This window comes from Leuresthes tenuis, unplaced genomic scaffold (genome assembly GCF_036924035.1).
Source record: "Leuresthes tenuis unplaced genomic scaffold, fLeuTen1.0.hap1 SCAF_22, whole genome shotgun sequence".
Taxonomy (NCBI): Eukaryota; Metazoa; Chordata; class Actinopteri; order Atheriniformes; family Atherinopsidae; genus Leuresthes; species Leuresthes tenuis.
In genome coordinates this window covers 25,766,228-25,792,688 of record NW_027325376.1, presented here as the reverse complement: position 1 = coordinate 25,792,688, position 26,461 = coordinate 25,766,228, and the positions used below count along the sequence as shown (strand labels likewise).

Here is a 26,461-nt window from a genome sequence, read left to right as displayed (position 1 = left end):
TATTTTTTAAACTGTCTTTTCTGTCTCAGTTCAGGTTGTTATTTGTGGTTTAATATTGACACAAGGAATTATTACTGTAATAGCTGGGGCAAAAAATGATTTTCAGTCAGTTATTTGGTTTGTACAACATTTGTCAGTATACAAAAAGAAATGATATTTTCAGAGGTAAGATTCTCCAGAACAGTTTCAGAAGGGAAAATGTATCATTGACAGAGCATACTGAGAAAGAGCCTTTAGTCCGGAAACATGACAAATGGTCACGTGAAGCCCTTTGAATCAACTCGACATGGATCAGTGGGGCAGCACTTTGGTCAGTGCTTTTTGGAAATGACAAACAATGTGTGGAACCAGTTCCAATATGATGAAAACATTAATAAGTTATGTAAAAATACATCTATCACATTATGTCAATTTATCAATCATAGGAACACTTTTATATCATAATCCACCAAATTTTGTTAATATCTTATATTTCTTGTTAAATATTTGCATTTTCATATTAAAAACATTCACATCTTCAAACTGTACAAAAATCTATTTGTTAATAGTGGCAGCATGATAATTACTTCATTTTAAGCCTCACAATATTATCAATGATGTATGTTGAGTATATCTCAAATCAATATGAGGTAAACGAAGATGATACAATGGTAAGATGACTTTTTGTTTAGTCTTATTTCTTATTAAATCAAGCAATCAAGCAGCTGTTTTTGTCAGGGGAAGGAACACTAATTATTCTTGTCTGTGTTTCCTCATTAGGTCATTTAAGGGACCAGTAGTTCCTACTGGGACCAAAGCACAGTCCTAATAAGGCCCAAGGATTAGGGCTGAGGTGTGAATTTAGGTTAGGTCAAGGCTTATGTTAGGCTCTACATAGTTAATAGAAGTCAATGTAATTTCCTAAAAGTAAAGCTAGTGTATGTGTGTCAGTGTGTGTGGTTATGACCTCTCTCTGCAGATGTCCCTGAGGCAGGCGGCCCTGGCCAGGATCTGCTCCCACTGGGTTTCCCTCCCCACCACCCCCCCGGTGTCCTGCTGGCCCAGTAGACGCTGCAGCTCTGGGTAGACTCGGTCCTTCAGCGTCGAACAAAGAAAGCAACAAAAGAAAAATTTGAGAAGAGGTCTAAATTAATGAGTGTGACAGTAATGATGGTCATTATTTCTACAGACCTGTTTTTTCCATAGAACAGTCATTAGACGCACTGATACAGCTCTCAGCTTGGGAGCACTTGCCAGCATGTGGAGAGTCTGCAGCACCATGGGGACGCATAGCTGAAATAATTGAGCACATGGTCAAACCGATGAAATAGCAAAGGTATACACAAAAAATGAATGTGTGACAGTAGTTTTTAAGACATTACACATGCCAAATGATACTTGCAAGTTAGGACAGTGGAGACCAGAGGTGGTCAGTACCTTATGAGTCCCAAGGTTGGGCAGGCAGTTGAGCACAGCGTGAACCAGCCTTGGATTCTTTTCCTTGGCCAGTTTGAACAACAGCACAGAGATGAGGGGGGGGACCTGAGGACACACACTGGAGTTTAGGTATGAGAGCTCATGAGGTTGATTTACTGCATACATGAAATCCAACTTATGAGTCAAACAGTGTTTTTTCATTTACTTGGTACAGTCTTATTTGGTTGGTATTCGATTGTACAAAGTACCTTGTAACTGATAATAATAGGTTGGGTTTTTTTGGCACCATCTCAACCAATTTTCAAAACAAGCCCAGTCAAAATCAATAGAAGGTGTGGAAACAAGGCTGACCGGTCAGGGAGAATTATCACCTGAGGGTCGCAACAACGTCTCTGCAGCACAGCGCACACATCAACACACTTCCTTATTCTATGAAGTCATTTGTAAGTTCAGTAAACGATTTACAAAATAAACCATAGAACTCCCTGTTGTGCTTATGAACTGCTTATTTAGATTTACTGATCAAATTTTTCCTCTCTGCTGAATGGAGTCGAGCTCGGTAATGCTCAGTAGGTACGATCGCGCCCAAAAAGACATTTCAAACCACTCTGAAATAAGACTGTCTAAAACTCATTCTGTCTAATAACCACTCCTTACCTTTAAGTCAGTTTGGATAAAAGAATCTGCTGAATCATTGCAATGTAATGAATACACACACAGCAAAGTTCTCTTGTTACTGCAGCTTAACACATGCTGCAACGATAAACAGGTTATACTGTATGTAGAGGAAAATAAAGCAAATGCAAAGTCCAACTGCACTGGACTGTATTGTACTACTAATAGAAAAACCCCACAGCTGTTTTTAAGACTTGTCCTATATTATTTTTCACCCACTTAACAAAACTTCATTGGGAAGTCTTTCCTTCTCTGATTTACCGATTATTGGGCAAAGTGGTTTCAGTGCTGGTTGAAGGCTTGTGCAAGAGCAGTTTCAAAGTTAGTTCCACAAAAAAACAGCCAAGAACTGCTTTGTTTGAACCTCATTCCTGTAGAATACCATAATGCAGGGAGATGGTTGATCTTGTTTTAAATAACAGTCAGTGTTTGTGAATGCTTTTAGAAACAGACCGTCGTTTCCAACCACAGATCTGTATTTCTGAACGGCGCTGCAAGCAAGGTTTATTTATTTTTTTTTCCCCTTGTCCTGTTCAGCATTATGGCAGCATAATTGTAGTCTGAATACCTTTGATGCCAAACAGATTTGCTTTGCCAAGGGAAGTTTTATAAATGTAAAGCTCCCCTTGATGCCCATTTATTTATTTCTGTTGACAATATATGACATGTAATAGAACTGAACCGGACCGGGGGACAAGGAAAGAAGAAGAGGAAAGAAGAGGAAACAGAACAAAAACAGAAACAAAAACCAGACAACCAGCTGCTACACCTGTAAAAAACAAAACAGACAACAATCCATGGCCTCTGAGGGGAATCCAGCCTTAGCGCCACCAGGAGCACCTGAAAGCAGACAAGCAGAGAAAAAACAAACACACAAACAAACAAAAACAAGCACAAGAAGCGGCAATCGCATACAACACAGCTGTGGATATTAGATGACCTGAGACGACATGATAATACATCAACTGCTTAGCTACCATGCTACTGGGCTAATAAATGTGTGTGTGTGTGTGTGTGTGTGTGTGTGTGAGAACATGCAACACCCATGGCACAGGACCTACATGGTAACCGTGCTTAGTTATGAGTGTATAAGTGTACAGAGCCACAATCCACAGCCCCCCCCCCCCCCCCCCCCCCCCCCCCCAATCAGAAGCAGGCAGAGAGGGCCACAAGACCCAGGCCACCAGCAGCCCCCACGGAGCACAGAACCCAGGAAGCCCACCGCAGGGACAACCAGGCATCCACCCAGAAGACTGCAGAGGAAGCCCCCGGACAGAGCCCCCATAAGCATAGGGCAGAGGCCCTCCGGGAGCCAGGGGCAACAGCCCACCGACCCCGCCAGGCCCCAGCCGCCCAGACATGGGCCGTGCACTGGACCCGGGCCCCGGGAGCCCGAGCGCCCCCAAACCCCCCCGCAGAGGCCCCACCCAATACCCAGGAGGGCCAAGCGCCCCAGACAGCCACACAGTGGGTCAGCGCCTGCCCCAGCGCCCCTGGCCAAGTGCCCTGGGAGTCAAGACGTGCCCACAGGTGGGTGAAGTCGCGAGCAGCGGGGAGAGGCAACGCCGCCCCCCCCATCGGGAGAAGCACAAGCAGGCCAGGCGACAGCAAGTCCCAGATCCAGGCCCAATCATTACCACACACACTTTCACGTCCCATACATCCACACGTCCTCCCTCCCTCGACTCCGCTGGGGTGTAGTGCAGCGGGCACACCAGGGGGCCAGCAGCCCCCCAGCCACCACAGACCCCGAACCAGCAGAACAATTAATTAATCCTCTTGGCCCCTCCCGCCCCGAGCAGCAACCAGGAAGCAGGGGTGTGGGAAGAAGACCCCTCCCCTCACCCTTCTGGCTCTTCAATATTTTCTAATAGTGAGCGATTAAAAGTGAGGGGCAGCCAAACTTGTAGAACTGGGAGCGCGACCCTCTGGGCAGCCTACATACCCAAAGAGCCCCGCAAGCAAGGTTTATAGCAATGCTGTTTCAAATAAGATCTGAAAATAGCAGCTTGCCATACTAAAACACCCAACAATGCTTAGCTGCGGTGCTGGAGCTAATTTAGCTGCAAATTCTGTTTATAATTCAGTCTAAATGGCAGTTGTGAATGCCGCTCTATGCAGTGTATTGGACAGCCATCACAAATGTAACTGCCACCATTAAACCACAAACAGCAGGAAAATGGGAGGACCATTGAACTGCTTCAACTCCATATCCATGTTGAAGCTCTATAAATGTTGAAACAAACTAAATTCTGCAGAGGCTCTGGATTTCTAAACATGGTGTTGTTCTAGTTGGTCTCCATAACCTAAACCCAAGCCCCTGACATAAGCAGTTATTAGCTCAGGCCCTGCAACTGTAGTACCAGTTTATCAGGGTTGGAGCCACTGAATAGGTAATCAAAACAATAAGGTGGTTCTACATTAGGCTATAGCGCTGAAGCTGCTGGAGCTGCTTCAGTGGAAAATCCTGTGTTAGACCAAGATGACAGACTTCGTCTAACACAGGCTTACAGCATTTACACCTGACCGTACGCTGGAAATGAAAAGCTCAATAGATTAATGAAGAAAGAGTGGAATGGAAGAAAAGACAATGTAGAGTGAACACTTCACTGTTCCCTTCAGTGGTGATTGTAGGAGTCGGAAAGAGTCAGGATCCTTGGTCACACAATAACTCTGCAGTGCAACAGCCTTTAATCAACATAAATCACTTACTCCGACCATGCAACTTGGCCGTTGCATAGCAACTACTTCACCTGCATGGTTTGAGAGCAAGAAAGGGGGGCACAGGAAAAGAAAATTTAGGTTTTCCTTCAAGCTGAATCACTAAAATATCTGTTTCAAAACCAAAACATCCTTTTAATCAATAATTATAGCACCATGAATTGTCATAAGAACAAATCATAAATTCATCATCTTTCCTCTGCACCACCACTATATGTGCAGAGAGTGGTCAGTTTGTAATTACCCTCACCTCTTGTAATAAAAAAGCTACTGAAAAGTGCTTTCTGCTGCAAGCAGGCAGATATGAGGTGGTGAGCAACAGCGAGCAAGGAAATCCAGATTTAAATATGCCAATAACACTAACAACACCTCAAAGCACTGACACGAGTGGCACTCTGGGAGCAATTAGAGCAGCAGGGGAATACTTACAGGCTTCTTACAGGCCTGTGTAATGAGGAGTCTATAACACCACGCGATACTTCACATCATCCCTTAGCACTAGCGACTCCATTTACAGTCCCAGAAGGGCAGTCTGTCAGTTAAAAGCTTTTTTTATACAACTGCAGATTATTCAGCAGCTAAGGAAGATGAAGAGTTTTAAAGGTGTGTTTGTGCTATGTCTAAAACACTATGCTGCAAATACCTCATAGGCTCGATAAGAAATGATCTGTTCATGCATTCAGAATCTCAAAAAATAATCTGAGCTAACAGAGACCACATCAAAATATTTGCTTTCTGTCCATTTTTTTGGATTGTTAGAAATAAATGAAGTAGTATTTTTGCATTTACCCCTCTTGACTCTTGTTTCTGGTTGCAGCTTAAGAGCCGGGTCGTAACACTTGGGGCTCCCTATTGTGTTGATATGAGCAATGCATGTCCAATGGCGTAGAAATGATTTTAACATTGGGGGGGACACATATCGGAAACCTGACGGATATAAAATAATTTTTGCATGGGACAAATGCGCCTGTCTCCAATATTGGGGGGGGACATAAATGGACATTTCTTTTTTTTTGTTGTTCAATACCCGTTTTGTTTTTTTTCATTTTGTCTTTTATTACAAAGAGGAATGAAAGAAAGAGGGAGAGTGATGGGAAAAGAAAGAATATAGAACCATAAATCAGACAACTAGCTGCTGGATCTGTGAACAAAAAGTAAACGCACAACAGCTACGAGCATCGGGAGCACCTTCAAAAAGATTAGTGAAGAAAAAGACAAATAAACATATAAGCAACCATATTACCAGCAACAAGCATATGAAAACTTAACTATGGTCACTGGATATTACTAAAGCCACAGTGACATGGCATGAGGGGACTTATTTCAAGCAGCACAACCCCTCAGATATCTTACAAGCAAAGAACTTGTTTATGGAAGTGTGGTCAATAATTTCAGCAAGTCAATATCAGAGATAAGTGCCTAAACGTATCACCATCTTCTGAGGCCAGTGGTGCAGAACCATCCAGTACTATCCAGTACTAGTCTAAAAGCTGGGTGAGTGTGTCAAAACTACTGACTCCCTAAATGAATGAAACGTAAATATCAGTTTTTCAGAATTTTTTTTCTTGTGGCTTTCTTCACATGTTACATGTTACAGCTATACGCATTAATTCAGGAGAGTAAATGTTTGTTTCTACTCATCTGTACAAATGATCTGATCTATTGTATTTCTACTTACTTTATTAAATGACAGCATGGAGCATGGATTCAGACACAAAAATCTTGGGAGAAGCAGTTGTGGGGAATATCTACCTGGCAAGGGTCGGCAGCAGCAATGGCCTGACCTGCTTTCAAAGCCAGCTGGCAAACATCCTCCTCGCCTGTGATAATAAGATGAGTCACAATGAGAGTGAGGGAAGAGGGCAGGTGCTGGCTGGATGACAGGGCAGAATTAACCGCCAGAAGCCAATCAGCTGCTACCACTGGATCCTGGGACACTTTGCGCAGTACAGACAAAGCTACAATGAGCTCACTGTACCAGGAACAGAGAGGAAGAGCCAGTGCTGGGCCAGGCTGAGGAAATAAAACAGGTTCAAGAATGAAATAAGTCCAATCATTTTACTTCATTAAAAAAACAATTACATGGATGAATACATATAATGAGTGAAACAGAACAAATACCAAATAAGAAAATAAAGAAAAGTTAAATCCTAAATACAATTGGAACAGTAAAGATTATACTAATCTGGAATGTCGCCATTCCTTCTGTCAACATTTTCTAGCAAGCTCCAGCATTGAGGACTCAAAGCAATGAAGCGCTTCAGATGTTATTTTGTCCCATTCTTTCGACAAACACGTCTTAAGGAGTGTAACAATATAAAGGTCATCAATGCTGCATTTGCAAATTCTCCAATATTCTCTGTTGTGTACCGGTCTGAACTGCAAGCAGCTTAGTCCAGAACCAAAACACTTTGCTTCCTCAGCCCTGTGTTTGTACAGTGTGCAGAATGTGGTTTTGCATTGATGTCCCTGGAGAAGATGTGGTCTTGAAGGCAGCATATGTTGCTCTCAAGTCTCAGAGATTTTTTCTGTATTAATGCTGCCAGCACAGACGTGTAAATTACCTTTGAACACTGAAATAACCCCATACCACCACAGAGTCTGGCTTTTGGACTCATTGCTAATAACAGTCTGGATAGTATTTTGGTCAGAAGCACACATCTTTGATGACCTCCGATCTTGAAAACTGATTGGTCGACCTCGACATGTTTCCACTGTGTGATGGTCCGTCCCAGGAGTCGACGCCACCTCTGGACAATGTTAACGTAAAGCCTGTTTTTGCTTTGGTTTCATCTTATAAAACAAAGTATGTTGTAGTTCCCAGTAATGGAAAAAATAGAAAACTAATTTCTCAGACACTTAAGATTCTGCCTGAGACAATCAAAAAATCAGGGTGGTACTTTCATCCCTAAAACTGCAAGAATTACTTCTCATTTGAAGTTACTAATTTTTTTTGCATTCAGCTCATTTCCTCCAAGAACAGTGTAGGTTGCTTAACCGTTACCTGTCTGATCTTATCTGTGGGTTTGCTGATGCTGCGTAGCAGGCTGTGGGCCAGGCTGTGGTTCAGGCTGTGTGTCCTTTGGTCAGAGAGCGGCTCAGTGAGGCCCGAGCAGGAGAGGAGCTGCAGCACAGGCAGAACCAGGACAGGACTCAGCCAGGGAGACAGCTCAGCTCGTTCAGGGGCTAAACGTATTGCTGTATCAAACAAAAAGAGTGCAAGGAAAGAAGGCAAAAACAAATGAAATGAAGGAATCCATAGGAAGTACAAACCTCATTTCCAGAAAAGTTGCAAAATTTCCCAAATGGAAAAAAACTTATACCCATAACATTTTAAACCTTTGTTTAAAAATCAGAAGTCCAAAGAAATGACTTTTAGTATCTTCACTGACCAATGTCTTTGTATTTGAAAATATGAAAAGATCTAAATATTTGATGCCTGCAACACACTTCAACAAAGCTGGGAAAAGGGAACGAAAGGGAAAACAAGTTTAACAGAATACAAAGTAACAGAGCTCCACAAGACTCTACAATGAGCATCAGTGTCCATATCATGGAGGACGTCATATGTGTGCGGGTACCATTGATGCAGAGGTGGATATTGGAATTTTGGACACATATGCAACCATAAAGGAGACCTCTTTTCCCAGGAAGTCAGTGGTTATATCAGCAGGATGATGCCAGACCTCATTCTGAACGACCTCCTTTATAGACACAGTCAGTGGGGTTACATGATGAGATTAACTCGATTATAGCTATAGTTGGGTTATGCTTCTTATCTGAATGGAATCACTGGCACAAAGCGTGTCATACCCCGGTACGATAGGTGGCGCTGTACCCATTTCAACTAGTGCTAATAGAGCCACTTCCTGTTGACGTCTTCACCACCAACAGCAACAAACTCAGGCATTCAGAAAGATGGAGAACGCAGAGCGAGATGAAGCTGCGTCCCTCTCCATCTGTGATGAGCTGGTTATGGCACAGAGATGCACAACGGCACATTCTCCATCGCGTTGTTTGTTTCTTTCTGACGGCGGCGACAACAACAGTAATATCGTCTCCTTCGACTTCCGGGTGACGAACGTTCGATCCAATCCACAACGTGCTTCTGCCGTCAACGTGCATGTTCAGTGTACGTTTGGATCGAGTTATCTCTGGGTCTCAATCCAATCCAGAGTAACCCGATCCGATCCGGTTTTTTTCTGTCAGATGAAGGTGTCTACATGAACTGAATAACTCAGTCTTATTGTAATTTAGCCATTAATCCGATCCGATGGCACTCATGTAACCCCACTGCCTGACTTGCCTGCCTGCAGTCCCAATGTATCTCTTATTGAAACAGTATGGAGCATGAAGAGGAGAATCAGACTTACAACAACCACGGACTACTGAACAACTGAAATCTTGGATTCAGCAAAAATGGACACGGATTCCTCGGAAAAACTGCAACAATTAGTATTCTCGGTTCCCAAACAATTAAAAAAAGTGTCATTAAAAGGAAGATAATGGAACATTTGATTCAGTTAGATGCACGGTTGAGTCAAACTTTTGTTGAAGTTCGACTTGCGCAGGAGGGAAATAAAGTTAGTGACTGAAATATGTCTGACGCACCAACATGGACTGTAAAAAAAAAAGAAAAGACATTATGTCTCTCTAACTTTCTCTGTCAGATGTCATCGCACATTTAAGAATAGCTGAATTCACTACACAGACTTTGTCTTTAAGTTACTTGAATAGTGATTCTGTCAGTGGTTAGAAAATCAGGATTTTAATAGGGCAGAGCGACAGTCCGGAAAATGCTTTAAGTGACCATGAGTTAACAAATAGTCGCAATAGTCTCCTTTTCAGAAGCCATCTGACAAAAGAAACAGGAAAATACATCAATGAAAGCAGCTTTATGGGGGATTCAACTGTATTAATAAACTTTGGAATGACACATGCAGAGCACTTAGACCTACTTCAGCATAGTTGAGCATTTAAATGAATGATTCAATCCCCTACCTCATTATCAGGACACGTTTGTATGATTTTGATCAGAGCGGTGTGTTTATGTGCATTTTAAACACCCAGTATTTATCTTACTAACATAACAATTTGTTTAGTTTTTCTGGTTTCATGTAAATGTGCTCAACAACGAGAATGCCTCTATCCCAACTTCTTTTGGCCGTGTTGATGTTATAACGTTTTTAATTTATTGTACTTTAAAAAACTTCCTAACTTTTCTGGAAACAGAGTTTGTACATTGTGAATATTTTTGTACTGTCACTTCATCTCATTCTTATTTGCTATTATGATAACACAATTCCCCATGTAGGATCAGTAAAATAATCTATTTACCTATCTGTCTTACAAAAATGATACAGTCCCTGCTGTTAAACGCATCACTTTTACAGCCACCACCTTGCTGGTTATTTTCAATTACAGGGACTTCTTGACTACAAAGCACTAAAAAGAATCATTTGTGATTTTACAGGTTGTGTGCTGCACATCTTGTTTTACCAAGACTGAGCAAGCTGCTCTGTTGAGCTGCAGGGGCCTCCAGCAGGAGCAGGGCCACACCCAACATCAGCTCGTCCAGTGGCACTTCCTACAAAACACATACAGCTTTCACAGTGCCATTCAAAGTGTTCTTATGTCTAAGGAGATAATATTGAGTATAATTAGAGAATGGTGACTTCAACTATCATCTGATCATAGATGTTACTAAGTCACCTGTTGGCAGGCAGGCAGCAGTTGTTGCATTAAGTTGAGGAGTGGTCGGCAGTCTCCATTTAACTTGAGGCATCGCTGACATGCACACAGCAGCTGCAAAAGCAGTCCGACTCTCTCGGTCATCCAGCATTCGCCGGAAGCCCTGATGAGTGTCTGAAGCAGAGCGTCCACAAACCCACAGAGCTCCAGCACCGCCTCCACGTTGTCCAGCTGCAGAAGCAGAGACACAAACTCTCACTGTCTGTTGAGCTAAAACAGATCACATTTCCCCCAATAAAGTACAGAGAATAAGGTCAATGACAAGGTGTTTTCATGTGTGACCTTCACTGTCTGACATCTGTAAATCAAAGCAGAGCAGCTACTATTACTACTGTTTGCCACTCTCTAGTCTCACCAGCGAGAGCTGGTATGAGGATGGGAGGAAATCAGTGAAAGGGCAACAATGTAAATTATTGACGCTATTTTTTTATTGATTGATTGACTGAGTTTAGAACGCTTATATTTTCAGTACCTTACAGAAAGAAATTTATATCCAGACCCCTCTCTTCTGACAACTTTTCAACAATAGCCCAAAACAGAGAAACCATAAAACGTCTATTGAGCGGGCCATTTTATGCTTTTCATAAATCAAACAAGAGGTTGTGCTTAGAAATTGAGGGTAAGAAGGCAGGTGTTCAGCTGGATGCAACAAGCTATTCATCTTACTAGATGCTACTTAGTCTGAAAAGCAGGACCTTTAAAGTCATTGTAAAGATGTGTTTGAATACACAGCTGGTGCCATGCTGATCGCTTAAATTGACTGTTTATTGCCTTTTTTTGTTACCTATGACGTATCTTAGCCAATGACAGGATACATTGGCATACACTCTTCAGAGTTGGAAACGGAGACACAGGGATTATCTTAAGTAGAGCCAACCTTAAGAACATTTCTGCCCCGGGTAACCTCTGAGCACAAAGGAACAGCAGCTGGACCAACACATTGTGATCAGCCCAGAAACAGAGCTGGGATAAGAGTTAATCCAAAACAGCTTGGATCTCAGACTATTTCACTCCCAGCCATGAAGGAAACTCTAGAGAAATTTGTTAATGATGCTACCATCAGCAGGTGGAAGACACACAATGATGAGACTTTAAATTGAGAGGACATCAATAACATTACACTGTGCTATACAGAAATAAACCAATTGGTCAGTACTAACAAAACCAATTATCTGACCTGTGATTTAATCAGAAATTAGGCACATATAAGATACACAACCCTATCTATGTCTGTGGAGCTGAGCAGATGAACAGGCTTAGGGTCTTGAGTCTCCACTTCTAGCTAAAAAGTTTCGAAACAACTGGCCAGCAGAAAGTATGAAGCAGCAGCTGTCCATGCTCATCAGAAATGCTCTTGAGGATTATTTGCTCATTGACATTGACACTTGACCATTGCAAATGTCCACAAAATTTTGTCCCAATTTTGTGAAGAGACGGTCGGCAGTCTGTATGTCTGGAGCATATAGGGTGTGTGAATGGTAAATGGACTTGTACTTGTATAGCGCTTCACTACATGGGACTCACACTCATACAGCACGTCTTAAGATACTTAACTACGTGCTTTTCTAATCATTCATACATTCATACCCCAATGATACACTGGGGGAGCAACGTGGGGTTCAGTGTCTTGCCCAAGGACGCTTCGACATGTAGCCCGGGGAAGCCAGAGTCCAACCACCCAGCTTCCGATTGGTCGGCGACTGCTCTTCCTCCTGAGCTACAGCCGCCCAAATCTGCTCTTTGATTTCTGCTTTTCTGTCACACATCAATAATGTGGACAGGCACAAAAGCAAACTGTATTATCATTATTAGTTATAGGCAGGGAGTTTTGATTTCTCACATGCTCCTAGTGTACATGTAATGCAACAATGCATGTGTGAAAATGTCTGTAAGGTCGGGGCAGCAAAACATTTCAGTGTGTACTGTGTGAGAGTGTGGTTTTCAAAACAATGCATTTCCAAACTCTGGCTGTTTTACCAAAACTGCTCTCTGTCCATCCACGCATGAACATTAGAAGCTACATGTCCTCTACACTAAGAATAGCAAGTGATTTAGAAGATGATTCACTGAAATCAAAATCATGTAACGTGCTAACTGGAAAAGACATTGTAGATGGTTGACTAATATATATACAATGATATTTTCTCAGAAAACATCTAAAATACTAATTAATAAATTACTTTTAAATTTGGAAGAAAAAAATATGAATTTGGGCCACTCACTGCTTTCACTTATTATTTTCTCATAGGCACAATCAAACATCTGAGTTTCACCTGCATATATGGAACCAGGTGGCAGAGGCAGAGCAGCATGCTGTTCGACACTGCTGAGGTCTTCTTCTGGTCCTTGTTTAAGGGATCTGCTTCATCTCCTGGCTGCGTAGAGAGCAAAACTCTGAGGAGACCCTGTCGCAGAAGGGCGTGCTGGGATTGCCTCTGAGGTTCACAGTACAGGTACCGAAGGAAGGGAACCAGCATGGTGATGTAAGATGCTTTATTTCTGCAGTGCATAAACACAGTGTGTAAATGAGAAACTCTGACATGTTCAAATAATCTATTAAACATCTTTTTTTTAGAGTTTAGGCACTTTCCACTCTGAAACCTTGTCAGACTTCATTCTTAAAACTAAATGTAGCATTTAGACGATTGTGTGCATTTATGTATACTGCTCATGGTAATGTGATGAGTTTGTTCGGTCGGTGGGTTTTAGGGCTTTGTGGGGGTCATCCTTGCCTGTCACCAGCCTGACGAATATAGTCTTCAATCTCCAGCAGCAGAGCTGGCCAGCAGTCCACGCGATTCTCCAGGGCTGTGATGTATGGGTGAGGGGCGTTTCTGCACAATATAGGGACAAAGGTCAAGTACTCATTATAGATGGCCTAACAGATCCTTGATCTAGGCAGTCTATAGCCAAAGAACGGTCAAGTTAGTTTGTCAAGATGTCAAAAACAACTTGTCGCCAAATATAAAAAACTAAGTGTAAATATTTAATTGCTAAATTATTTTTAAGAATCTTCAGCATATTTTTCATTTCTAAAACTTTTGCAAAGTCATGGTTTACATTTCAAAACTGAGCAGCAATACGCCAGTGTGTTCTAAAATCAAGTGTTGAGACTAATGCTGCTTGCAGCTCAGCTTCTTTCTGTGATATAACCTGCTATTGTTCACTAGGTTATCATCTGTACACTCATTATATACATCTTTACTTTTTGATAAACAAAATCAGTTCACCATATGAGCTAACTGACACAATTTTGTTCCCGTGAGATGAACCAGTATTTTCGATTACAGATATCTTTGCAATCATGAATTTGACCAAAAAATGTTGCACACAAATACAACTGAATATCCTTCCAATTTTTAAAAACTGATGCACTGTTCACCCGTGATGCTGCTATGTATTCCAAATGACTACTTCTATTCAGATCTCATTATCCTCCTCCATAAACATTGTCATCACATTGGATACAGGAACAAAACAAAGGAAATGTTTCATTTTGGTGGTTGGGTCCACAATATCATGCTTCATGAGCAGGTAAATCCAGTTTTGATAGCTATCAATCGGGTTGACTATAGAATGATGGCTTCTCAGAAGAAGGCTCAAGAGGACAAGACCTGTCTCATGATGGGACTCCTGTAAGAAGGCAGCACCACAAATTAAGCTCACAAGTTCTACAAACATTAGTCTGACTTTCAGCAATATGGATTTACATGTATAGTTAAAGAAATATATCCACAGTGTTTGTTAAGTCATTTCACATGATAGAATGTAGTTAACTAAACAATCCAGGAGATGACACGTCTTTAAGCAGGAACTCCCAAGAGCAAATCATTATTCTGCTGATCTGAAAAGGAAAAGATATAACTCTTCCAATGGCCAGCCAAAGTGCTTTACAGAATAAAATAATAGGCAGCGATAAACAATATAAGCAAAAGTAGAATTACAAATACGCAAAAACAGTGAAAGGCAAACAGATAAAAGATCCAATACAGGTGACTTAACTCTACCAAAGGCCAGGGTTAACAAGTGGGTCTTAAGGCGTGTTTTAAAAGAAGAGAGGCTAGTCGCAGACCACACAGAAAATGGCAAAGCATTCCACAGTGTGGGAGCCACTACTGCGAAGGTTTGATCTCCTTTAGTTTTAAGGAATGATCAAGGAACATCCAGAACCAACTGGTCAGCTGACCTCAGGGCTCTGGAGGGCCGATGCACATTAATAATTATTCTGGGGCCAGTCCATACAGAGACTTAAAAACAAATAAAAGATTCTTAAAATCAATTCTGTACCTAACCGGAAGCCAGTGAAGAGAGGAAGGCACCGGCGTTATGTGCCCATGTTTCTTTGTCCCGGTTAGGAGACGGGCTGCTGCATTCTGCACAAGCTGTAGACGGTTTAGTTCTGATTGGCCGATTCCGACATGCAGGGAGTTGCAATAATCTAAATGCGAAGAGATAAAAGTATACGTTACCAAGATCAGTCCTTCTTAGATAGTGTTGGACTTTGGCTAGAAGCCGAAGCTGAAAGAAACTAGCCTTAACCACAGAGTTGACCTGCTTGTCCAATTTAAACACCCCATCGATAATTACACCAAGATTTCTGGCCTTGGAACCTATGTAAGGTGCAAGTGGGCTAAGGGAGCTGGCAAGGAGCTGGAGCAGGTCAGGGCGACCAAATAGCACAATCCCTGTTTTGTTTTAATTAAATCTTAAGAAGTTTAGATCCATCCATGTTTTAATGTCTGTCATGTAGGGCTGGGCGATTTATATTCCGAAAATATACCGATACCGAAAGTTACGACTATAACCAAATTCATTTTGCCTATGTCGGTATATTCGGTGTTTAAAAAAAAAAAGAAAAGAAAAGTGTTGTTCGTCTTTTGGCTGTGTGTGTGGGTAGGTTGTGTTCATGGCCCTTTAAGACGCGCACACGTAGTACAGCGTATGTAGTCACGTGATAGAGGGCTGCATAGGGATTGGGTCCCGCCGGGTCAAAACAAAAAAAACACTGCGGGATCGGGATATAGCCAAGCGACAGGATGTCAATGAATGATGTGGAAAGGAAGCTCAAAGAAGGTTTTTACAGCACAAAGACAAAGCAAGGCAAGTCTAACATTTGGAGAAGTTTCTCAATTGTCCATGAATCTCTTTATTAATAGCCTATGTATAATGTATCTCCTTTCTGGACGGAGAAGACACAAAATCAATGCATTTCTATTATTGTGCAGACATAAATTCTCAAAATTTTGCGGGCAGGAGTGTAACAGAAGTTGCGGGTGTGGGCGGTAATAGTGAGAAATTCAGCGGGAGCGGAATGAAGAAGCAGGGCTCTATCACGTGACTCCACCCCATCCAGTCTGTAGCAAGAAGAGGAAGAGACGGTGACGAAATGGAGTACAGTTCAAATATCTAAGCAGCAGCTGCAGCTCCGGTGGCAGAGGTCGACCTGGTCGAGGAGGAGGAGGAAGAGCAGCAGCTTGTTCCTAAGAAAAACGAGTCTTCATCGTGTGGTTGTATTTCAATATGCAGGTTATTTTGTACTTTTAAACGTGTTCAGTTGTACTTAGTTGTTCAATAAATCTGAATTAAAAGTACTTCATTTGTATCTTCATTTATTTTCAGATACTGTAGGTTTTACAGTCCTTTTTAAAGTGACAAAATAGTTGCAATAAATAGGTCCAGGGGAATCATACTAGTATCAATTTAACTGGCTATAGAGAAATTATGCTGCCCCAGCCCCATCTATTGGCCAAATTCTTTTTGCGCAAGGGGTGGTGGTAGTTATCGTCCATTTATCAATATATCGGGATATTGATTTTAGGCCATATCGCCCAGCCCTACCGTCATGCAATGAAACACAGCATGAAGGGATTCCTTGGAGGGGGGGTTTAATGGCAAGTACACCTGCACATCATCAGCAAAGCAATGAAAGGGAATACCATACTTCATAAATATCAATCCCAGGAGTGGCATATATAGAGAGAACAGTAGAGGGCCTACAACTGACCCCTGGGGGATCCCGCAGGTCAGAGGGGCCACTGAGGAGGAAAACTGCCCCAACTGCACACAGAAGGATCTATCTGCAAGGTAGAATTTAAACCACTCTAGAGCAGAACCTTTAATGCCCACACAGTGCTCGAGGCGTGACAGGAGAATAGTGTGATCCACTGTGTCGAATGCTGCTGTGAGATCTAATAGCATTAAAAAGGCACAGTTACCAGAATCGAGGTTTAATAAAAGATCATTAAAAGCTTTTAAAAGAGCTGTTTCAGTGCTGTGAAGAGGCTTAAAACCAGACTGAAACCGTTCACTAATGTTTGCCGATCTAGGAATTCTCTAAGACCCTGGAGATAAACAAGAGTTTGGAAATTGGCCCGAAATTAGAAAGAACCAAGCGATCCAAATGTTTCCTTTTTAAAAGAGACTGCACTGTGGCATGTTTGAAGGAGGCTGTAACGTCTCCAGAGCTAAGATACAGGTTTATAAGAAACAAAATAAAAGGCCCAACTGAGCTGAAAACCTTCTTAAACAAGTGGGATGGAATGCTGTCAGATGGACAGTTAGCAGGCCGTGGGTGTTGTACTATTTCAGTATAGTATATACTATAGAAAGTGAGAGTATAGAAAGTGAGACAGGCTCATACTGGTGAAAAACAGCTGAGCTTGCTGTAGGAGTTGGGTCCTTGGCATGCTGGGGAATTGAGGATCTCAGGGCAGAAATCTTATTGACAAAGAATTGCAAAAAAATCCTCACACAGAGAAGCAGACAGTTCAACAGAGACAGCATCAAAAAGGTTCACTAGTGAGTCAAATACATTAAAAAGAACCTGAGGTTTGTGAGCGTTTTTTGAGACAAGTGAGGAAAAATATTCAGCTTTAGCAGCCTGCTGATAATTAAGAAGGCGATCACGTAGAAGATCCCGAGAAATCTGGAGATTGTCTTTTTTCCCACTTCCTCTCCGCCTGACTACATGCATCTGAGTGCATGAGTGGACTAATTCAGTCAAGGCTAAATCTGTGGCTTAACGCGCATTAAAGTCATAGGCGGAAAGGAGTCTAGGATCTCAGTGCAGAGAGAATCAAACAACTTCATACAAACATCCACGTTGAGGTCGCCAAAGTCGTCCAGAGAATACAAGTCTTTCCAGGCAGCAGAAAACTGCAGAGGAGTCGAAGAGTTAAGAGCAAGGAGACAGCGAGCGGTCGCAGTGTCTGTGGTGGGGGGCATAGGTAGTGAGAGGGAAAATAAAACGGGGAGACGGGTAGATGGTCTTATCTGCACTTATCGTGCAGTGCGACAGTTAACATAGTTAACATTTTTTTGTGTAACTTCTTGATGTGAAAACTTTTTAGACATTTTAGGTAAGACATCAGCTTTGCCTGACATCTACTATTGTATCTGTGTAACTTTTATTCAATTTGTGAAAATGCTAAAGGGGAGATTTCACCGTTTTTATTTTATACAAAGACCACATCTGTACCCAGACTTCTCAAATCTGGACTAGATTATCACACAGACGCAAAAAATTCTTTAAAACACAGTCTAAGATTTGTGAAACTTTTATTCTATTTGTGAAAATGCAATAAAGACACATTTCACACTATTTTCAGCATATAGGACACATTAGACACATTAAAAACAAGTCTACCTACATCTCTCAATTCTGGACTGGAATAATCTACAGACCCTGAAGATACATGAAAACACAGTCTCTGATTTGTGAAACCTTCATTCTATTTGTGAAAATGCAATTAAGGCACATTTCAGCATTTTTTCAGCACTTTTTTCAGGACATTTTGTTTGTATCAGTGAGCTCATCTTCACAGTTCACATATTTTTAGACGCTTAAATAGGCAGAGGCAGAGTAAATTGCATTCAAATGCCACAAATGTTTGAGATGCAATATTTTTTTAATTGTGTTACTAAAAGTGATTTGTAGATACTATAAATAGATTTATTTAATTTAGGCTATTACTTCAAAGTGAATTGATTTACTGGTTGATTGATAGATTGATCGATTGAGTGATTGAATTACATTTCCCCCGGGATATTAAGGGAATATGAAGAGAAGCAGAAATATTGAGAGCTTCTTTCTCAAAATAAGACAACAGTTAGAGCCAGCCCCAGCTACTACCAGCAGCAGTGAGGCCCAGACAAGCCAGTAGTCTAGCTTCAGCAATATTAGTGATGAAGAGCAGTAAGCTCTCCCTTTGAATTTACCATGTAAATCACATCAGTGTTGCCAGGTGGAAAATGTAGTATTATCGTAACAGAGACATAAAATGATTGTATTTTGAGGGAAATCATTATACACACGCCATAACCAAAATAACAAGTCTATTGATGCGCTATAGTCACTCTAGTGTTGAATAGCGTCTAACAGGCACTCACGGCTTTGCGTCAGTACGGAATGGATTCATCAGCAGCCCCACAGTTGCTTTAGGCTAAATGTCCCCCATAAACAATGACGACCGGCTCTGCTTCTTCTTTTATTTTCCTCACGCAGCGGACTATTCAGCCAATCATGGCTGTTGTTCTGAGGCAAATACATGCACGTCACTTATAGCTCACATAGAAAAGCACGATTGGCTTGAAACTTGTCACATGGAAATGGAAATGCCCTCAGGGTTCACAAAAAAATCCGACAGACAATTGCGACAGGCTGATTATAACCGATTACAACCACACATTCACGGAATGGTCAAATTATCGTATATGTGGCCTTTTTTGGGATTACTGATCGTACATCGTACACTTGGCAACACTGGCTCACATTCAAGTTGTTTGTCACTCCAGTTATACAATTACAACGGTCTTAAACATCACTACACACCTAGTTAACACAGTTAACAGAAGAACATTAATTAATGTGCATAATACATAAATACACAAACATGTATGTATGTACCGCGGCTGTGTATATGGCATTAAACTTCGCTATGCCATGGTCACCCCATACTAGCTTTGTGTCCCATCTTGGCCACCCCAGTGAAAATGTCCTGGATACACCACTGAGTGGAGGACACCTCAGGAATGCCAGGATTTCCTTGAAGCATGGATAAAAGTTCACCAATGGATCATATTTGAGCTGATCGGAGAAGCCTCCAATCTAAAGCAGAGTCTGACGGTCATAGGCGAGGTGAGATGACACCCCACGACAGAACAGGCAAATCACCAAACACATAGCAAACACAGAGCAGAGCGACAGACGGCAAAGCCGAGCAGCCTGGCGCAATCTTGTCTGTCTAAGGTCAATTTTTTTGTGTTTAATGTTGCCGAGATGATTCAGTTGCTTTGTGTATAAAAGAAAGTTAAGAATAATGGTGCTAAAGAAAAAGGCGACCAATCCAGGAACATTGTTAATACTTCTTTTTTTTTTTTTTCAAAGGTCCAGTAAGATTGGCATATTTTTGAAGTTATGACTCAATAATCTCCTAATCCGTTTTAGTGATTGTGAGTGATACAATGTACATTCTGAAGATAACTGTGCCACCATAAAACTCTTTAAGGGTGTGGTCGGTGGCTTAGTGGGTTAAGCAGATGTCTCATATACAGAGGCTAGTCCTCGATGCAGTTGGCCCCTGTTCGAGTCCTGAACTGGACGACCATTTTCTGCATGTCATTCCCATTCTCTCTGCCCTGTTTCCTGTCTCCCTCCACTGTCCTATCAAAAAAATACTTCAAAAAAAGAAAAAGAAACTCTTTAAGTAACACCAGAGAATTTGGGAAATTTTTACTTATTGGCTCCCCCTACAGTTGTGGGATGTAACACCACTGTCATCAAAACAAATCTACGTGTTCATTCATTCATCTTCGTCTTTTCTTTAAATCTCGCATTTACCAGCTACCTTTAGATGGATAAACTTCATTAAAGGTCAGGGAATCACAAATATTTTCATTATTTCATAGCAAAGAAAAAAATTACATTTGATAGGTCTTTATTTGACTTTGTTCTTTACTTTGATATAGTATGCAGTTTTGTCAGTTAAGTATTGGTATCTAGTTGCTATCTTTTACCACTTCTCTAATTTATGTGTCATATCATCCCCAAAGCTATCACTTTTTATCTTAACAATAAGTTGTGAAAAAGATGCAGTAATTACCTTGGACCTCACAGAAGTAGTTTTTGTTATCCCAACTGTCAGCATGCAGGGATAATGTCTATACAAATGAGTGTTCAGATCTGTTGTGCTACTGCTAAACTAAACTGATGCTCTACAGCAGGGATCGGCAACCTTTGGCACGCGTGCCACTGCTGGCACACCAACGCATAACCATTGGCACGCCGGCACCTCTCGATGACGGTCCCAGCCTTGGCTGGTTCCTTGTGTTTGAGTGACAGCAAGATCTCCCGCCCACGTTCCCCTCAGCGCTTCTGTAGTAGCGCTGTCCGGTCCTCCCGCCTACATTCCCAGAGACACGCGTCACATGTGTAAGATGTAGTAGCCTAGAAATGGCAACGCCGCCAGCTAAAAAAGCTAGGAACATCGCACTGGCTCTCTTGTCAGTTTTCGGGTGAACATACTTTTGTGAGCAGGTATTCTCACACATGAAAAATGTGCTCAGCCCCACCCGCAGTCGTTTAACGACTACGGACCACTCTGAGGCATGTTTACAACAGAAAGTGACAAACTACGAGCCCCAGATAACAGAGCTCAGCCAAGCAAAGCAGGGCCAGGGATCACACTGACTGGTAGGCATAATACAGCTTACACTTATTTTTAGTTAAACATGTTGCTGTTTGCCCATGAATTTAAAATGTTGTGGCTGGTTCCTTCTGATCTAATAGAGTTGTTGTTGTTTTTTTGACGCACCGTAGTGTCTGCATTTCCAACCAATGAAATATGTTTTAAACAAGGTTCTGAAAGCAGTGTTTTGAAATGAGATCCCTCTTGTGAAGAATGGGAACATATCTTTGAAATGTGATTTGATGAGGCCTATGGATAGAATAAAATTCCTGCTGTGTTGGAAATATTCTTGTATTTTGTGTCATATTTTAACATTATACTATTTGGCACACTCATTGACAAGAAAATTTCAAATTGGCACTCAATGTCACAAAGGTTGCCGACCCCTGCTCTACAGACTTTTAACCAATGTTCCTTCCTTCTTATAAAATCCAAATGATTCTCAGACATTAAATTTGATGTTAAACTTGGTTTATCATTGGTTGGGGGAAATGTAGTGAGAAATGTAATGAGTTTTCAACTGTGGGCCAGCTGAAACACTGCTAGAATGGTGTGGAATCTTGCATTGACTCGGTGTGGGATCTACTGTAAAACCGACCAGTTTTTTATGCATTTTATTCAATCCAGCGATCAGCATACCAATATAATTACTATAAATCTTGAACATGAAAATCAGGTTCAGGTTCAGATTCATATCAGTTATCGGTCTTCACTTCCTGTGAAGAACAGACAGCTTCCATTACTCTTGGAATTAACAAATGCATTAAGTGCATTAAGAACACTGGGGTCAAATCCAAGTTGAAGATTCTGTGTATTATTAACCTTCCAGACCACAGAAGGCTGGGGTTATATCAACACTGTTGATGTGTGTGGTAGGCCAGTGTCACCATCGGGTTACCCAGTGTGTTACATCAATCATTAAGTATCCAAATAGAGGAAGGAAGCTATCCAACTGAGCATGTCTGTGCCTGCAATGGCCCACAGCGCTCCCAATCATGCTCTTTCTGTCCAGTCCCATAATGTGTAATCTGTCTGACCATCTCTGTCCCCTTTCCACAAGTTCCCTGCAGCTGCCTCCAGAACCTCAGCTTCATTATAGCTCCCATCCATCAGGCTATAGTAGGGCTCTCTACTTTTTAGTTGTCACACAAAGGAAGAAGTCAAGACAGAGACCACCTTCTTTTGTGTGACAGCTGAAAAGAGTGTTGCCAGACAAGTGGCTCATGTAACATCTATCTGTTGCTGCCTCTGGATGTCTACATGTTTCCCTTGCTTTGGAGTTGCAGTGTAACTTCAACCACAAACCTCTTTACTGCAAGAAAGCATAAGAACACCTAAACATAAGTAAGTATGACCCTTTATTTTGATCTTAAAAGTAAAGTTAAAAAAAAAGGAAATTATTGACCTACAAAGGGCCTGCATCATTGAGAGGTGGAATAGAAATCCAGCCAACACTCAAATATAGAAGACATGCTCTCGTTAAACAGGATAATGACAGTCTCTCCTGGAAGGTGTTCATAGAACAAATTCGAGTTCAGCTCCTACACACTCCTACTCCTTTTGCACACAACCTAACTAAGGGTCTGGCACAATATACGCTGTTCCCAACTAACCTACCTCAAGGGCAAGTATGTTATACAGTAAGACCGCCAACATAAAGTCTGTATTGATAAAGGCAAACCAATCAAACTCCTCATAAAAGACAATCAGCATGCAGAAAAAACTTTGTCCTTCATATTTCAGGGCGAAATTCATGAGGTTGGCTCATTGTCTCAACATTCAAATAACACTGCAAATAAACAAATAATTATATGTATGGGGCGATCACAGTAAACACAGACACAAATAAGACTTAATCCAAAAATGAAAATCTCAAAATGAGCCATCAAAGCAGAAAAGGATAACTTATGATCTAATGAATTTTCCTGCTAATTGTTTCTACTACAGATTATTAAAAGTGCTTTTTCAAGATTAGCATTAATATCAATATTAGAGACGTGAGAATATATCAGTATAAGATATTGCTGATGTTGACCTAAGAGTTGATATGGTACCTCCCTCTGTAGGTTATGGACAGAAGCATGAATCTCTTTGTGTAGGTGATGACTAAATTTAGTGCACAGATGTTGTATTTAGGTTACTTAAATTAGGATTTTAACTGATGATGCTGCAGTTATAAAACCAGGACTTTATCTAAGCAGAGTATCTGTCTGGAAATGTTTTAAAGCAACAATAAATAAGTATGTGAACCTTAAAACTATGTGCTTCTGAAGTACGCCAACCTATGTAATGCGCATCCAAACCATCAGATTGGATTTTACTGCTGAAGAGAGAGAAAAAGAGACAGATGCAGAGTTAACTGTATTGTTGTGATCTGTAATTAATAACTTATTAGCTTTTCTTTTGCGTATGTTTTGCTCGGCTCCATTAGTGAAGTTGCCAACATGCAGCTCTGTAATCATAAAAAGAATGAAATCATGATAATTTCTCCCTCTAGAGAATCAGAGGAGATTGAAGCTGTGGTTGATTCCTGTACTAAAACTAACTAACTAACAAACTTTACAAACGGGAAATATACAACATTACAATAGCAGCATGTTCATCCGTGTCATATCATTTATCAGAGGTTGAAAAGCAAGTTATAAGTTTATCATCAACGTCTCTGTCTCACAGACGAAGCTTTGGGTTGCACTTCAGTTTTGTTTCAGACAAACGTGGAAATAAGTTATTCTTAGGTAAAAATGTTTGGTCAGTTTTGGCTTTTTTCACACCAAAGATATATATTACAGCATCTCAAAAGTTTATCTGCTAATCTGCAGTACACGGCACTGTAATATATACAATGTATATTAACTTACTATACCTGCCTACCTTTTTATACATAGGGTGCCAAAAGCACCAGATGGCTCACATCAAGGAAACTTAATCAAATAAATAAGAGAATACTTTTCTCAACACAAACATCGAAAGTAACCAAAACGCAAACATCACAGTGTACATTTAAACATTTACAGATATGCCAGTGGGGAATCAAGCCAGGGACTAAATGTTCTGGGCATTGTGTCTGGAATTCTTAAATAACTACACAAGCAGTGAGAGTTAGTCTATTTTGATGTCTCCATCTTGGAATTTCTATTAAACTTTCTGTGAGCGATCTTCTTTGTCTATCTTGCTATAACTAGCACTGCTACTTTCACTAACTTCAGATCTATTAAAACAAACAAAATACAGGAACCAATATTATTCCAACAAGGTGCAGTAAGATTAATCACTAAGGCTTCATCTATTTGAAGACAAGATACTTATTTCACTCTAAATGTAAAGATTACCATTTGAATGTACCTGAGTAGGCAGGCCAGATATGTTATAAGTAAAGCCTGCAGGGCACAGTCAGTACAGACCACACCACTGCAGCCAGACTAACATCCCATAAGAAATGTGGTGGTGTGTTAGGCATAGCCATAACCCTCCCCTGATCCTGCTGGGGCCTGAAGTGCTCTGAGTCTCTGTGGCAGATTGCACAGGGCTGCTGTGAGCAGACAGTCAACAATAGCCACCAGTGTGCTTCCTCCATTAATCCCACAGTATTTCCAGTTACCCAGCAGTGCCAGTCCTGACAACCAATGACAGGCCAGACTGCCAGGCCAATGGCGCCACCCTGCTGCCCTTAACACATTCATCTTCTCACTGGGAGTGTTCAGGCTACCAGACAGACAGACAGACAGACAGAAGAGACAGCGATGAAGACGGAAGGAAAAAGAAAGATAATGGGTAGACTGAAAGAAAGCATGAATAGAGATTTGGAGAAGGAGAGGCTTAGAGTGAGAGGTATTTAAAAAAGGAGGAAAAGATTTTAGAGCTACAGAGAGAAAACCTGAGAGCAGGGGGAGGGAGGAGGAGGAGGAGGAGGAGGAGGAGGAGGAGGAGGAGGAGGAGGAGGAGGAGGAGGAGGAGGAGGAGGAGGAGGAGGAGGAGGAGGAGGAGGAGGAGGAGGAGGAGGAGGAGGAGGAGGAGGAAGGGTATGGTTCAGTCAAGGCTCCAGCAGGAGTACAGCACTCCCCTATGTCTGCCTGGACATATCCAACAAACTCCACTGACTTGTGCCATCTACCTTCCTGTCATCCAATCGTCTTTTTGCATCTGAAATGTCATGTTATGCACCCAAACTGCAACCAGCGGGTCGACATACTTCAATGATGAAAACATGTAGGAAGAACTAGTTTTTAAAAAATACTTTTGAATATGCCCTACAATAACATTTGAAGAATTTATAGTATAGCTATAGATTTTTGCACACTTAAAAGAAAGAGACAGCTCTGCAGTTAGGGAATGAGCTTATCTAACACAAGCTAAAAATGAAATGTGGATTAATATAGCGATGTGAAGAGATGAAAAATGTAAATACCCACGTATGTAAGTAACGAGCCACATTTTATAGTTTCAAGCACGACAGCTGTGAGAGGCGAGAACAACCAGTGGAGGACTGACTCCAGGGGAGAAACTGAGCTCCCTGGTGTTAGTTATGTTCACTGATAATTGCAACTGATTACAAACACTGTTTTTACAACACTGTAAACGTTCTACTTTGATGCACTTTGTGCAGGTGAAGAGATGGGACTTCACTGATGCATGTGCAGCAACAAAAGGCTCTTAGATAAGACATGGAGATTTTATAGAGTTCTGCAGCTGCTTTTACTGTACTGTATTGTCAAGTGTCTCCCGCCGGCCCAGCGAGCCACAATGTCGGTGTTGGTTGTAACCTCAATCATTGTGGTAGGTTACACTAAAACCAAAGCCGATGTGCTAGCAAGCCACTGCAGCAGAAGTGACATTATCTGTATGCAGGAGACCCACCTGGGCCTGACGAGCAACCAGCCTGCACTTCCAGGCATGAAACTGTTAGCTGAAATACGCCATCTGAAGTACAGTTCCGCTGTGTTCGTGAAGTCACTAATGGATGTCAGGGAAATCAACACAGACAGCTCAGACACCAATATAGAGACCGTTATCATCTGCCTGCCAGAGATCTCCATCACCTCATTGTTTAAACCACCTGTCAGTCCCTTCGAATGGCCTGACCTACCACCTAAGTGCAATAAGAAGCTTGCCGTGGAGATTGGGGACTTTAACTCCCATCACACAATGTGGGGCTATGAATCAACCAACAGTAACGGAGAACTAGTCGAAAGCTGGATGGAAAACACATGGTAGCA

The 26,461-nt window shown here is 41.5% G+C and overlaps 1 protein-coding gene across 2 annotated transcripts in view; it reads right to left on the bottom strand.

Moving 5' to 3' along the window:
- focad (focadhesin) overlaps positions 1 to 26,461 on the bottom strand; it is a 70,579-nt gene that overhangs the window by 25,707 nt on the left and 18,411 nt on the right. For both annotated transcript variants that reach the window (XM_072375910.1, XM_072375911.1), the window contains exons 6-14: positions 13,296 to 13,397; positions 12,837 to 13,062; positions 10,525 to 10,734; positions 10,312 to 10,399; positions 7,817 to 8,010; positions 6,565 to 6,825; positions 1,417 to 1,521; positions 1,171 to 1,272; positions 947 to 1,074 (exon numbers count right to left, since the gene is read on the bottom strand). In XM_072375910.1, the coding sequence (XP_072232011.1) occupies positions 947 to 1,074; positions 1,171 to 1,272; positions 1,417 to 1,521; positions 6,565 to 6,825; positions 7,817 to 8,010; positions 10,312 to 10,399; positions 10,525 to 10,734; positions 12,837 to 13,062; positions 13,296 to 13,397 (1,416 nt within the window). The remainder of the gene's footprint in view (positions 1 to 946; positions 1,075 to 1,170; positions 1,273 to 1,416; positions 1,522 to 6,564; positions 6,826 to 7,816; positions 8,011 to 10,311; positions 10,400 to 10,524; positions 10,735 to 12,836; positions 13,063 to 13,295; positions 13,398 to 26,461) is intronic.